The sequence below is a fragment of the Mobula birostris genome, chromosome 15 (assembly GCF_030028105.1).
Source record: "Mobula birostris isolate sMobBir1 chromosome 15, sMobBir1.hap1, whole genome shotgun sequence".
NCBI lineage: Eukaryota > Metazoa > Chordata > Chondrichthyes > Myliobatiformes > Myliobatidae > Mobula > Mobula birostris.
In genome coordinates this window covers 24775226-24790067 of record NC_092384.1, presented here as the reverse complement: position 1 = coordinate 24790067, position 14842 = coordinate 24775226, and the positions used below count along the sequence as shown (strand labels likewise).

The 14842-nt window shown below is 48.0% G+C and overlaps 1 protein-coding gene across 1 annotated transcript in view; it reads left to right on the top strand.

Moving 5' to 3' along the window:
• cetp (cholesteryl ester transfer protein, plasma) overlaps positions 1–11269 on the top strand; it is a gene marked incomplete at its 5' end in the record, with an annotated part of 45884 nt that extends 34615 nt beyond the window's left edge. Inside the window, 5 exons of the mRNA XM_072279136.1 lie at positions 1489–1556; positions 1643–1685; positions 4356–4425; positions 8027–8112; positions 10872–11269. Coding sequence (XP_072135237.1) covers positions 1489–1556; positions 1643–1685; positions 4356–4425; positions 8027–8112; positions 10872–10961 — 357 coding nt within the window. The remainder of the gene's footprint in view (positions 1–1488; positions 1557–1642; positions 1686–4355; positions 4426–8026; positions 8113–10871) is intronic.
• Between the last annotated feature and the right edge of the window lie 3573 nt (positions 11270–14842).

Here is a 14842-nt window from a genome sequence, read left to right as displayed (position 1 = left end):
GTCCAATCCTTCCCGTAATTACCTGGGACTCTGGTTCCCAAACCCCCTGCAAAACTAGTTTAAACTACTCTCCCGAGTAACATCAGCAAACCTCCAGGCCAGGATATTGGTTCCCCTCCAGTTCAGACGCAACCCATACCTTCTTGTTTGTTTTTCTCTCTCTCTAATTTCCTATATTAATCCTTTGACAAGATGACTTTTACTCTTCTACATGGCATCTCTGGCCCCACACTATCACAGATGTTCTCTTTCTACAGTCCATTCCGAACCCCCTCAACACCCCACCCCACCCTCCCCCCAATTTTAGCAGTTTTCAACTAACTTGTGTTCTACATTTTTCAGTTCTGTGGAAGGATCCTTGATCTGTTTTTCTCACTGGTTCTCTCTCTGCCGATGTTGACTGATCTGCTGGCTAGTTTCCAACACTTCTTGTTTTTAACTCCCCTTTGCCCACACCAGCACAAGGTGATTGTTGTTGGTGCAAGGCTGTGTCTGTTTTTGGATGCTGCACAGTTAAATTTCAGGGCCAATAATTCTGAAGTGCTGAATAATCCTTCAGTAGCACATAAGGTTCTTTGTAGGGCACTGGGCACTGCAGAAGTGATTATAAATCAGCCATCTAGCTTCTGCATTTGCCATATAACCCTTTTCCGAAGGCAAACTCGACTTCATGTGGTGCACACAAACACCTCTCTTCAGGTGGAATGCCAAAATAAAATTTAAAAATACTGGAAACACAGAAGGTCAGGCAGCATCTGTGGAAAGAGATTGCAGCTCAAGGACTTTTCTGCAGACACTGCCACATCTTCTGGCTGTTTTCAACATTTTCTCTTTTTATTTTAGTGCCCAGTGCTGTTTTCAGGGTACCATAAGTACATCTGGTATATGTCACTATATATAGTACCTTGAGATTCATTTTCTGCAAGGAAGTATATGTACTTTGATAATAAAATTACTTTGAACTTTGCATAACATCCTCCAGCTTCAGGGTACAAATCTGTAACCTCAGAGATAAAAACCATGGAGTTGGGAGTAGGTGGAGGGCGCCATCTAGTGTCCGTGTCCGAGGACCTGGCGCAGATAGCCAAGCAGAGAAGATGAAATTTAGATTTTACTTCAACAGTGACTAAAATGGATCTTGCATCATTCCAGTTCAACGTGGTGATAGTTATGCTTCATCGACGGACAGACAGCACAATGGTAGATCTCCTGACCTGAAACCCCAGTGACCCTGGTTCGGTCCTGGTCTGTGTGGAGCTCTCCCTCTGACTGGGTGGTTTTCCTCCCAGGACGGGAGGGAAGTTGGTCCTATGGGTTAGGGAGCAGAACCTTGGAGCAGTTGATGGGAATGTGAGGAGAATAAAGTGGGATCAGTGTAAATGGATGTAAAATCCGAGTAAATGAAAGCCCCTTGCTGGACCGAAAGGCTTTCTTTCATGCTGTGTGACTTTGTGACTGTATTAATGAATTTGCATTTCATTTCCATAGGATATTGAAACTACTGTCCAATCATCGTATGCAAACAGGAAAATCCAACTGTGGCCCTCCTCAAATCGGTAAGTGCCTCTGTTGACAGTTACGTAGAGTAAGGTCTGTGTGATTACTGAGGCTGAATAATATTACAATTCATGTGTTCTCACAGCTGGAGCATCAAAGCTATAAAGCACAATCCAGCTGTCACCTTGGTGAGTATACACAGAATACCTTGGGGAAACTGACTCAAGATGCTTCATAAACTGACTATTCAATACGATCGTGACTGATTTCTGCTGACCTCAACTTCTCATCTGTGCTGATCCCCATGGCCTTTAATTCTGCAATCATTCTTGAACTCTGGACTTGTGGTGATGTCATCAGCTGCAGCTAGATTTGATCTTTTGTTGTTTAATTCAATGTGACCCCAGGGAATATACAGGAGGGTGAATTAAATTGGTTTCACTCATACACTCTTGTTTGCAGATTATGATAAAGATCACAACATGTGCAGGAGGTGTTAGGAAGTATGCTGTGGTGTCTTCCATAATACAAGGGTCCCTTTGCACAACGCCGGACTGTTCAACCATCTAAATTTACACCAATCTTCCTCCCGGATGTCCCCCTCCTGTTTCAATGTCTCTCATCTCTGTCTCCTGCCCAGTCTCTCCATCTTCCCTCGCCTCTATGGCATACAGGGTGTCTTGTAAAGAGAGAATGCACTGGCGGCCCTGACTTGCTTGCCAGTAGGCATCATGTGATGAGGGCAGTGCTGAGCATTTAGCTCAGCGGCCGATGCTCTGAAATGGAAGAGAAGCACGCACATGATTTCCAAAGGCAAGTGTGTCCAAGTATCACAGTTTTATTTTTTTCTGATGTCCTACTTCAAGTCGAGTCAAGTTTATTGTCATTTAACTACATACATATATATAACGTATATAACCATATAATGTATATAGAAACGAGACGTGCTTCTCTGAACCAGGGTGTAAAGAACAGTAGTACACGTAACACATGATGACTTATGAAAGTGAGGATGAAATCTACAAATGAGTCACACATAAATAACAAACTGAAGTGCATTAATATTAAATATTGTAAGGTACGGAACAGATTAACCAGTGACACTTCGAATACATTACAGCTGGGAGTTCAGAAGCCTAATGGCCTGAGGGAAGAAATTGTTTCCCATCCTGACTGTCCTTGTCTTTATGCATCGTAGTCTCCTGCCGGATGGTAGAAAGTCAAAGAAAATGCTGGATGGATGGATGGGGTCCTTAATTATACTAAGGGCCCTGCGTACGCAGCGCTCCTGATAAATGTCCCTGATGGATCGTAGGGAGACCCCAATGATCCTCTCAGCTGTTCTCACAGAGCTTTATACGGACTTCTGGTTCGATGCTCGACTGCTCCCTCAGCTTGTTAGGGCACTCTCAATGGTGCTTCTGTAAAATTCAGTTAAGATAGGGGGGCCTTGCTTGCCTCAGTCTTCTTCAAAAGGGGAGGCACTGCATTGCCTTCTTGTTCGAGGAGGTGATATTAAGGGACCAGGTGACGTGAACTCCCAGGAAATTGGTGCACTTAACTCTCTCTACGGAGGAGTCATATACTCACAGAGGGGGTCGTTCATCTGCACCTTCCTGAAGTCGACAATGATGTCCTTTGTTGTCTCCACGTTCAGGCTTGGGTTGTTCTTCTCACACCAATCCGCCAGCCGCCCCACTTCCTCTCCACACTCTAACTCATGACCGTCCTTGATAAGGCCAATCATTGTTGTGCAATCTGCAAACTTGATGACAGGGTCTGAGCTGGATCCTGCGATACAGTCGTGCGTCAGCAGTGTGAACAGCGGGGGGCTGAGCACGCAGCCCTGGGGAGCGCCAGTGCTCAGCGTAATGGGACGAGAGACGTTACTGCCCACACGGACTGACTGACTTTACTGTTAGGACGTCCAGTATCCAGGTGCAGAGGGAGGTGTTGAGACCCAGCAAGGGCAGTTTCCCTGCCAGTTTCTGGGGTATGATGGTGTTAAACGCTGAACTGACATCTATAAACAGCAGTCTGGCATCTGAGACATTGTTTTCCAGCCGGCTCAGGACAGAGTGGACAGCAGTGGCTATTGCATCATCAGTGGATCGATTTGAGTGATAAGTGAACTGGAAATGGTCCAGTGTAGCCGGGAGAAAGTCATGACTAGCCGCTCGAAGCATTTCATAATGGTTGATGTTGATGCCACCGGACGATAGTGATTTAGGCAGGATACCGTTGCCGCCTTTGGCACTGGAACGAAAGTTGCCATCTTGAGAACTGAGGGGACAATGTATTGTTCTAGAGAGATGTTGAATATATCCGTCAGCTGGGCTGCGCAGTCTTTCAGAACCTGACCTGGTATATTACCAGGCCCCGCAGCTTTGCGTAGGGTAAATCTGGACAGGGTGTTCCTCACCTCAGCTTCAGCCAGACGGAGCGTCCGCTCCCCTGGGCTGCCTTCCTCAGTAGCACTTTGTTCTGCGCATCAGACCGGGCGTAGAAGACAGTCAGCCTCTCAGGGAGAGAAGCATCCTGGTCACTGATGCACAGAGTAGACTCAAATCCTGTGAATTCCCTGCCACATGCGCCTCGTGTCTCTGCTATCGCAGAAGCGGCAGTAAATTCTCTGAGAATACTCCCATTCCACCCTCCATATGGAGCAGGAAAGCCCAGTTCTTGCTTCCCTGAGACCGGTTGCATCTCCCGATCACTTCACAATCCCACATACTTCGGGTTAGCATGTCATTCGTGTACTAAAAGCTGGTGAAGGCTTAAACACACTTCCTTTATGTGACTCCCTTGTATTAAGAAGTACTCAGGACTGTTTCTGACAGAATATTTTGTTATTTCAGGATGAGAATAAAGCCAACTATTATTTGGAGAATTTTTTCTCAAGTGGTGGATTACAAAACATTATGTCCTGTAAGTACACCTGTGGGGAAGAGGGAATTTGAGGTAATAAACAGGAGTGAGCAGACCTCTGTCCATTGTAAACGGAACAAGGTAATAGGTTTTTGTTTTGCCTGGTTTGGTGGATGATGCATAAGGCTAGCTGTACTCTGTAGGTCAGGCAGCGTCTGTGATGAGCAAAACAGAATTAACATTTCAGGTGGACGTTCCTTCTGTCAGAACTGGGCAAGAGAGAAAGCGGGTTAGTTTTAGTTGCAGAGAGGGTGTGGAGTGGACAGACGAAGGGGATATCCCTGAGAGGGATATACCTGTGGCACTGCAGGGATAAGAGGGCGAAGTTGTCTGGTTGATAGGTTAATGAGAGCAGTTAGAGAGAACAAGAAAGAATTAAACTGTTTTGAAATGGGTGTACTTAGAAAGAGAAATAAGAGAACGTAAGGCTGTGAAATGCAGAGCCGCGGGGAATGCCCAGCAGAGTGAGCTTTGCTAGAAAACCTGAACCAGTGTCACAGGTGAGTGGCCTGCAGCAAAACCCTGCTGATCCAGGTGTGCAGGGAAATGGTGTTTAGTGAATCCTCTCCTCTCTCCCATCAATCCATCTCTACCTTTTATGTTTCAATTTTTCAATCTCCTGCCGAGAATGTTGAACCAATAAGCTTGGTAGTCAGTCAATGTGATTTTGTTACTGGCTTATAAACTCTTAGTATAGAACATAGATCATTACAGCACAGGAACTGGCCCATGGAAAAGATCGGTCGACGTTTTGGGCCGGAACCCTTCGTCAGGACTGAAGAGGGAAGGGGCAGAGGCCCTATAAAGAAGGTGGGGGGAGGGTGGGAAGGAGAAGGCTGGTAGGTTCCAGGTGAAAAACCAGTAAGGGGAAAGATCCAGCACATTATCCTCCGCAACTTCCGCCACCTTCAACAGGACCCCACCACTAAGCACATTTTTCCCTCTCCACCCCTCTCCGCCTTCCGCAGGGATCGTTCCCTTCGTGACTCCCTGATCCACACGTCCCTCCCCACGGATCTCCCACCTGTCACTTATCCCTGTAAGTGCAAGTGCTACACCTGTCCCTACACCTCCTCTCTTGCCACCATTCAGGGCCCCAAACAGTCCTTCCAAGTGAGGCAACACTTCACTTGTGAGTCTGTTGGGGTCATCTATTGCATCCGGTACTCCCGGTGCGGCCTCCTGTACATCGGTGAAACCCGACGCAGACTGGGGGACTGCTTCATCGAGCACCTCCGCTCCGTCCGCTGCAACAGACAGGATCTCCCAGTAGCCACCCACTTCAACTCTGCTTCCCACTCCCATTCAGATAGGTCCATACATGGCCTCCTCTACTGCCATGATGAGGCTAAACTCAGGTTGGAGGAGCAACACCTCATATACCATCTAGGTAGTCTCCAGCCCCTTGGTAGGAACATAGAATTCTCCAACTTCTGGTAATTCCCTCCCCCTCCCTTCCCCTATCCCTATGTCACTCTGCCTCCTCTCCCAGCTGCCTATCACCTCCCTGCCTCCCTTCCTCCACCCCTTTATCTTGCCCCTTACTGGTTTTTCACTTGGCACCTACCAGCCTTCTCCTTCCCACCCTCCCCCCACCTTCTTTATAGGGCCTCTGCCCCTTCCCTCTTCAGTCCTGACGAAGGGTTCCGGCCCAAAATGTCGACTGATCTTTTCCACGGATGCTGTCCGACCTGCTGAGTTCCTCCAGCGTGTTGTGAGTGTTGCTTTGACCCCAGCATCTGCAGATTATTTTGTGTTTACAGGAACTGGCCCTTCAGCCCATCATGAATTTACAGGTTGAGTCTGGGCTAAATGCAATGTTGGCACTTATTCCAAGGGGAGTAGAATATAAAAGCAAGGAAATAATGCTGAGCCTTCATAAGACACTAATTAGGCTGCACTTGAGTATTGTCAACAGTTTTAGGCCCCATATCTCGAAGAGTGTGGTGTCATTTGAGGGAGTCCGGAAGATGTTCATGAGGATGATTCTGGGAATGAAGGGGTTAGCATGTGAGGAGTATTTGGCAGCTTTGGGCCTGTACTCACTGGAATTTAGAAGAATGCGAGGGGGGAGGGCGTGAATCTCATTGAAACCTACCAAACATTGAGAGCATATGATAGGGTGGATGTGGAGAGGATGTTTCTTATGGGGGAGAGGGGAGTAACCAGAATTAGAGGGCACAGCCTCAAAACTGAGGGGCGATCTTTTAGAACAGAGGTAAGGAGGAATTTTTTTTTAGCCAGAGAGTGGTGAATCTGTGGAATGCTCTGCCACAGACTGTGGTGGAGGCCAAGTCCGTGGGTAAACTTAAGGCAGAAGTTGATAGCTTCTTGATCAGTCAGGGCATCAAAGGATATGGTGAGAGGGCAGGTGTATGGGGTTGAGTGGGATCCAGGATCATTCATGATGGAATGGCAGAACAAACCTGATGGGCTGAATGGCCTAATTCTGCTCCTATGTCTTATGATGTGCCAAACCAATTAAACTAGGAAATAAACACTGAACTAAGCTAATCTGTCCTGCCGTCATGATGCCCATATCCCTCCATTCTCTGCATATTTGCCTCCCCTACCACCCCCACAAGTGCATTTCAGGCACCTAAGAACCATGGTCACATGTGAAGTCTCTGCTGTTCTTTGTGCGTGGTGAGTCTTCACCGATATCAACTCCTTCATCTTGTCTATGCTACCTGGTGGCTGGTGGCGATGTGACAGCGGTCTGATCTTTCCCATACCGAGCCATTTGCTGCCGCCTCCTGTTGGCTCAGATGGGCACTGCTGCTTTTGCAAGGGGGTGGGGTGGGGAGTGGTGTCACAGAGAGGAGCAAATGTCGTGCAGCCAGCAGAGCTGCTGCCCCTCAGATCTCTGGCTTCAAGTTCGATCCTGGCCTCCACTGCTGTCAGCGTGGCGTTTGCGCATTCTCCCTGTGATTCTGTGGGTTCCCCCCAGACGCTACGATTGTTCCCCACAGCCCACAGCTGTGTGAGTTGGTAATTTAATTAATCACTATAACTTACTTACTGCCTGTTATACCGCTGGCAGCAATGAAAGTCCTCTATTTCTGATTCTTCATTGCTGTTTCCCTGACAGTTTTGTTTTGCCAGTCGGGGTTGTTATCCCTCAGCTGAAACCCTGAACCCGGAGGTCCGGTGAATCACTCAGTCCGGCCTCTACCCTTTGACCTGTTTGGCGTGGGTGACCCTCCCAAGAGCCAAAGCTTAAGGCCCAAACTCCAGCCAACACAGCTCTCCGGGTCATTGAGGCAGGCACGCCTCCAAACCCTACGACAAGGTTGTGGTCCTCTTGGAGAAGACACTATAAGGTGCCCCTAACATAGGTGGATGGTAGAATCTGGGAGGGTGGGGGACGGGGGTATATTGGGGAATGGGATTGCCCTGGGAGCTAGCACACACTTGATGGGCTGAACAAGCCTTCTGCTGCATGTTGCAGGGAGTTGTCCTTTGACTTTAGCTCTTGAATGGCAATTTGTAAATTATCCAAGAAACAACCTCTCTGACAATTATGGCATGTCCTGGAGGAGAACTGGAGCAAAGGAGGAGAACAAATGTCAATGCGTCAGTATTTTCTCCCTTAACCTAGATGTGGAGTTTTACATAACAGCACTGCTTGACAAGAAAGGACTGCACTATTTCAACGTCACCAACACTGTGCTGGAACCAAGCAAGGTACGAAAAGGATACAAGACTTCGTCAGTGAATGACTTTGATGGCAGGCAGTCAACTGGGTGATGGGGCCATTATGTAATTCGAAATACGTACTAGTACTTGCTTGCAACTAAACATCATGCCTTTAGCTCCTTATCAAACTCAGTCTCTCGGGTAGGCACACAACTGTGCTCTGTTAACTAAACTAGTAATTACAAGCTGAACTCAATGGATCCATTCAGACACACAGTGGCCATGTCAGTTGCGTGATCAGAGTGGAGGGGTGATGCTCACGGGATGCGTGAGTCACTAGGTTGACGGGGGAGGGGTCCACAATTCAACAGGCGGGCGGCGGGGAGGCTGGGTGTGCGTCAAAGCTGGAAGAGCTGGGGTAGGACGGAAGTGTGTGGGAGAGCTGGTGGATTCCTGCTGCGGTACTGGGCGTTGTTCAGTCCAATCCCGTCAAAGTAAATCTGAAACAGGCCTCACTGCTTCTAACTTCCAGTACACACTCCCTTTCTCCTATACCTGTTGCCCCTTTACCCACTTCTCTCTCCTCTGTCCTGCCCGTCTTCTTTGCCTTTCTCCTTCTGGCTTCCTTCCCTTGATTCTGTGGCCCACTGTCCTCTCCTTTCAGATTCCTACTTCTTCAGCCTTTTGCCTCTTCCACCTCTCACCCCCCAACGTCTCATATTCTCCCTGTTCTTCCTGGCCTCCTCCACCCCCACATTCCCCCCTTACCCTCTTCCACCTCTCACCCCCCACATTCCCCCCTTACCCTCTTCCACCTCCACCCCCCAAAGTCTCATATTGTCCCTGTTCTTCCTGGCCTCCTCCACCCCCACATTCCCCCCTTACCCTCTTCCACCTCTCACACCCCAACGTCTCATATTCTCCCTGTTCTTCCTGGCCTCCTCCACCCCCACATTCCCCCCTTACCCTCTTCCACCTCTCACCCCCCACATTCCCCCCTTACCCTCTTCCACCTCCACCCCCCCAAAGTCTCATATTGTCCCTGTTCTTCCTGGCCTCCTCCACCCCCACATTCCCCCCTTACCCTCTTCCACCTCTCACTCCCCAACGTCTCATATTCTCCCTGTTCTTCCTGGCCTCCTCCACCCCCACATTCCCCCCTTACCCTCTTCCACCTCTCACCCCCCACATTCCCCCCTTACTCTCTTCCACCTCCACCCCCCCAAAGTCTCATATTGTCCCTGTTCTTCCTGGCCTCCTCCACCCCCACATTCCCCCCTTACCCTCTTCCACCTCTCACCCCCCAACATCTCATATTCTCCCTGTTCTTCCTGGCCTCCTCCACCCCCACATTCCCCCCTTACCCTCTTCCACCTCTCACCCCCCACATTCCCCCCTTACCCTCTTCCACCTCCACCCCCCAAAGTCTCATATTGTCCCTGTTCTTCCTGGCATCCTCCACACCCACGTTCCCTCCTTACCCTCTTCCACCTCTCACCCCTCCACATTCCCCCCTTACCCTCTCCCACCTCCACCCCCCAACGTCTCATATTCTCCCTGTTCTTCCTGGCATCCTCCACCCCCACGTTCCCTCCTTACCCTCTTCCACCTCCACCCCCCAAAGTCCCATATTGTCCCTGTTCTTCCTGGCCTCCTCCACCCCCACATTCCCCCCTTACCCTCTTCCACCTCCACCCCCCAACGTCTCATATTGTCCCTGTTCTTCCTGGCCTCCTCCACCCCCACATTCTCCCCTTACCCTCTTCCACCTCTCACCCCCCACATTCCCCCCTTATCTTCTTCCACCTCCACCCCCCAACGTCTCATGTTGTCCCTGTTCTTCCTGGCCTCCTCCACCCCCACATTACCCCCTTACCTGGATTCACCTACCATCTTCCAGTTCCTGGTCCTCCTCACCACCACACCCCCATCACCTTCTATTCTGCCTTTTGTCCCCTTTCTGTCAAATTCAGATGAAGGACCTTGACCCAGAAAGTCAGCTGCCCACTTCCACCCATTAATGCTGCCTGGCCTGCTGAGTTCCTCTACCATTTTCTGTCTGTTGATCCCTACCACCTCTGCTCAGGCCCTCTGGCAGTTTCCCACCTCAAACTGTACTAATGCCAGCCCACAATCTCTCTGTCTACAAATCCTGATTCCTGAATATCCCACCCACTGAGCCTCTCCCCCTCCTCTCCCTCCCCTTCTTCCCCCCTCCCCTTCCCTCTTTTCCCCCTCCCCTTCTCTCTGCCTCCCTTTCCGTCTCTTCTGTCCCCCTCCCTCTTTTCTTTCCCCTCTTCCTCTCTTCTCTTCCCCTCTGCCTCTCTCTCTCCCAACAATCTCCTCTCCTGCACCCCTCCAGTTTGACTGCTGTGAATGCTCTTGAGATCCAGCTCTTGCAGTTGAACCCCCTTATCTACAACTAGAGTGACTTTCCAGTCCTGCAACCGTGTAATTAGGATCTCTCCTCAGGCCGCTGCTCTGCACTGCGGCTATCAGTATGCGTCTGAAGGGGCCCTGGTATGAAGGACCTATCTCCTCCTCTCCCACTCCTGTGCCTGGTCTGCCCTGGCCTTTGTCAATGACTGGATTTCACACACCATTCACCAGTTGCAGCTACGACTTTGGTCAGTGCTGATGCTGACATCTCCCTGAACAATGAGCAATAGGGAGTGTGATTTATGCTAAGTGAACATTGTAATCATTCTGATGAGGACTATGCTATTCCAAGCATTCTGTGCATTGTAATTCCTTTGCAGGCTTTTTGCCTCACGTGATTTTCTAGACCTCTTCCTCCTCTTTCACAGGGTTACATGCTCGTAGCAACTGACTTTCATTTTCCACGTCAGCTGCTGGAAAGTTTCCTTCAAAACCTCACGTCAACCACAAAATCCTGACCTCGGAGAACGGCAGTGGGGACTCGACATGATGGGACTTCGTAGTAACTTGAAAAGCAGTTCTTTGTACTGACATGTTTAACTGGGTTTCGTGAGCTGGTGATTTACTGTGATTACTCTGGACCATTGTGTTGACTTGTATATATGAAAAGAATTTAATCAAATGCAATACCAAACATGGCAAATAGTTCCATATGAAAGTATAATGTGTTTGATCGTTTATGATGTTTTGGTCACATTAGTTTAAATCCACAGTATTTTGTACTCTACAACACAAGCTTCCTGTTAATAACTGGCCTGTTGGATATATTCCTCCTCATCGATAATACTATTCATTTGAATATGTTTCATGGCTGAATAATATTTTGAATTTTACTTGAGTGGAGAATGGGTGGCAAGTTTTCTGGGAAATAGTGTCATAGAGGTTCTGTATACAGCTTGGCATCAGCTCTTTCAACCCAGCTTGTCCCCACGGACCAAGGCAACTTCCTGAAAGTCCCATTCACTTTCATTTGGCCCACCTCCTTCGAAACTTTTCTGTCATAGAGGTTCATAGTGTCATAGAGGTTCTGTGTCACAGAGCAGCGGTCCCCAACCACCGGGCCGCAAAGCATGTGCTACCAGGCCACGAGGAAATGATATGATTTGGCAATATGAAACCATATAAGTCAGCTGCACCTTTCCTCATTCCCTGTCACGCCCACTGTTGAACTTTAATGCACGCGAGGTCATCAGTGACCCAAGACGCAAATAGGATGCAGAAACCTCTGGAAGTCTCTTCAATGAGAATCAATAGAAGTTTTTTTTACTTTACAAAGTTAACCAAACTTTGGAGTACCTTGTCCCATTTAACTCCTGTTAATAGCTGTGGAGAGAGAATTTGCTATTCTGGTATCAGGAGAAAGGGTCTATAGTCTCAGATACATATGTATTTTAGGATTTGCTGCTAATTCTACAAATTATGAAATTGAGCTCTCTGCAAGTGAACTGGTGCAGATGCACAGCCTGCAGTGAGTCTACAATGTCAAGTCAAGTCAAATCAAGTCACTTTTATTGTCATTTCGACCATAACTGCTGGTACAGCACACAGTATAAATGAGACAGCATTTTCAGGACCATGGTGCTACATGAAACAATACAAAAACTACACTGAACTACATAAAACAACACAAAAACTACACTAGACTACAGACCTACCCAGGACTGCATAAAGTGCACAAAACAGTGCAGACATTACAATAAATAATAAACAAGACAACAGGCACAGTAGAGGGCAGTAGGTTGGTGTCAGTCCAGGCTCTGGGTATTGAGGAGTCTGATGGCTTGGGGGAAGAAATTGTTACGTAGTCTGGTCGTGAGAGCCCGAATGCTTCGGTGCCTTTTGCCAGATGGCAGGAGGGAGAAGAGTTTGTATGAGGGGTGTGTGGGGTCCTTCATAATGCTGTTTGCTTTACGGATGCAGCGTTTGGTGTAAATGTCTGTAATGGCGGGAAGAGAGACCCCGATGATCTTCTCAGCTGACCTCACTACCCGCTGCAGAGTCCTGCGATCCAAGATGGTGCAATTTCCGAACCAGGCAGTGATGCAGCTGCTCAGGATGCTCTCAATACAGCCTCTGTAGAATGTGGTGAGGATGGGGGGTGGGAGATGGACTTTTCTCAGGCTTCGCAGAAAGTAGAGTCGCTGCTGGGCTTTCTTTGCTATGGAGCTAGTGTTGAGGGACCAGGTGAGATTCTCCGCCAGGTGAACACCAAGAAATTTGGTGCTCTTTAACAACCTCAACGGAGGAGTCATCGATGTTCAGCGGAGAGTGGTCACTCCGTGTCCTCCTGAAGTCAACAACCATCTCTTTTGTTCACATTCAGAGACAGGTTGTCGGCTCTGCACCAGTCCATTAGCCACTGCACCTCCTCTCTGTATGCTGACTCGACGTTCTTGCTGATGAGACCCACCATGGTCGTGTCATCGGCGAACTTGATGACGTGATTTGAGCTGTGTGTTGCAGCACAGTCATGGGTCAGCAGAGTGAACAGCAGTGGACTGAGCACACAGCCCTGGGGGGCCCCGTGCTCAGTGTGATGGTGTTGGAGATGCTGCTTCTGATCCATTGTGCAGGTGAATGATTACAAGCTTCAGTCTTATTGGACAAGCTGTTGTTGGTTTGTGATTAAATTTTCAGGTCTGGAAGTGGAAGCATATTGTCTGAGTACTGCATTTATTTCGGTTGAGGTACGAACACTGGGCTCCATCAGAATGTTCAGGTGCACAGTAAAATTTCCTGTATTGCCAAGGCAGGAAGCAGGGGATGGGAAGGAGTACAAGTGACAAGTGAGACCAGGTAGGTAGGTGGGGGAAGAAGGACGAAGTAAGATGCTGGTAGAAGAACTAAGAAGATAGGTGGAAGAGGTAAAGTGCTGGAGAAGAAGGAATTTAATTGGAGAGGACAGTGAGGTAAAGGAAAGGAGGTGTACCTATCACTGGGCAGCTTGTACTCCTTCCTCCCTCTCCTTCTTGTTCTGGCTTCTTCCCTGTCCCTTTCCAGTCCTGATGAAGGGTATGTAGCTTAAGTGCGACTGTTTATTCCTCCCCATAGGTGCTGCCCAACCTGCTGATTTCCTCCAGTATTTTGTGTGTCGCTCTGGTTTTCCAGCACCTGCAGAATCTCTTGTGTTTATAAATATGAAACACTAAATGTACATACTGTATATTCTTACAACAAGACTGCCACTTTCACTATGGAGTGTTTGGACCCAATATGTTTATCTCAATGTAGTTTGTCTATCTGCTCATCACACTTTGAGTTGCTCGAAGAGGAGTCAATAGCACTGGAGGTAAGGTACAGGAAAATACAGCATACGACAATGTGAGCTGGATGCAACATGATGCCTTTGTCACACATTGTTCTTCTGGGAATCATAATCAGATTTAACCAAATATTATTTGCATGAGGACAACAGTCTTTGACAAAACACAAACTCTTCCAGTGTGAAACTGGAATCCTGATATTTGCTTAGATGGCTCCATTACAAAGAGAAAATGAAACCCATAGATGCAGGAAATCTCAACAAGAATTGTGCTGGAAATACCCTTTCTGACCTCTGTATATATTTGGGTCTTTCTGTTTTTATCTCCTTATGGGGTGAAGGAGGAGAGAGTGAATTCAGAAACAGTAATCATTTGTCTGATGAGAAACTATCACATTGCACATTCAGCTACAACTGCACGTCAAGTGACTGTAAAGACCACCTCTGCTATGGTCATAAGCTTAAGAAGATATCCCAATTTGGTCTAACTTTACATAAAATTAGACTTTTAACGTAATATGATTGGTGCAGATTTTGTGATTGGCAATGTGTAAATGCTTGCTGTTATTTTATTTCCAGCTGTCCATAGGCATAGGCCTGAAATTACATAGGATACACAGCATAGTGACTGACCATTCTGCCAATGTCTGTGTCCAACACAATCCTTTCTTCATTCGGATAACATCCTCTACCCATCTCTCACAAATGCATGTCTCGTCTTCCCTTAAATCCACCTATACCATTTGTATCAACCACTTACTGTGTTAGAGGTTCCAGGTTCACACTGCCCCTTGGATAAAGAGGTTTCTACAGAGACTTTGCTGAATTTCTTCATGATTATAGGGAGTTTAGACAGGAAGTTAAGAAGCAGGACAACAGGATTACTCCTGGTTCCAAGTGCTAGCGAGGTCAGAAACAAAAGGATCAGTTAGATGAATTTGTGGCTGAACAGCTGGTGCAGGAGACATGGGCTCAGGTTCTTGGATTACTGGAACCTCTTCTGAGGTGAACACAACCTGTTCAAGAGGAACGGGTTGCCCTTGAACCAGAGAGGGACTGCTGTCCTTACAGGGAAGT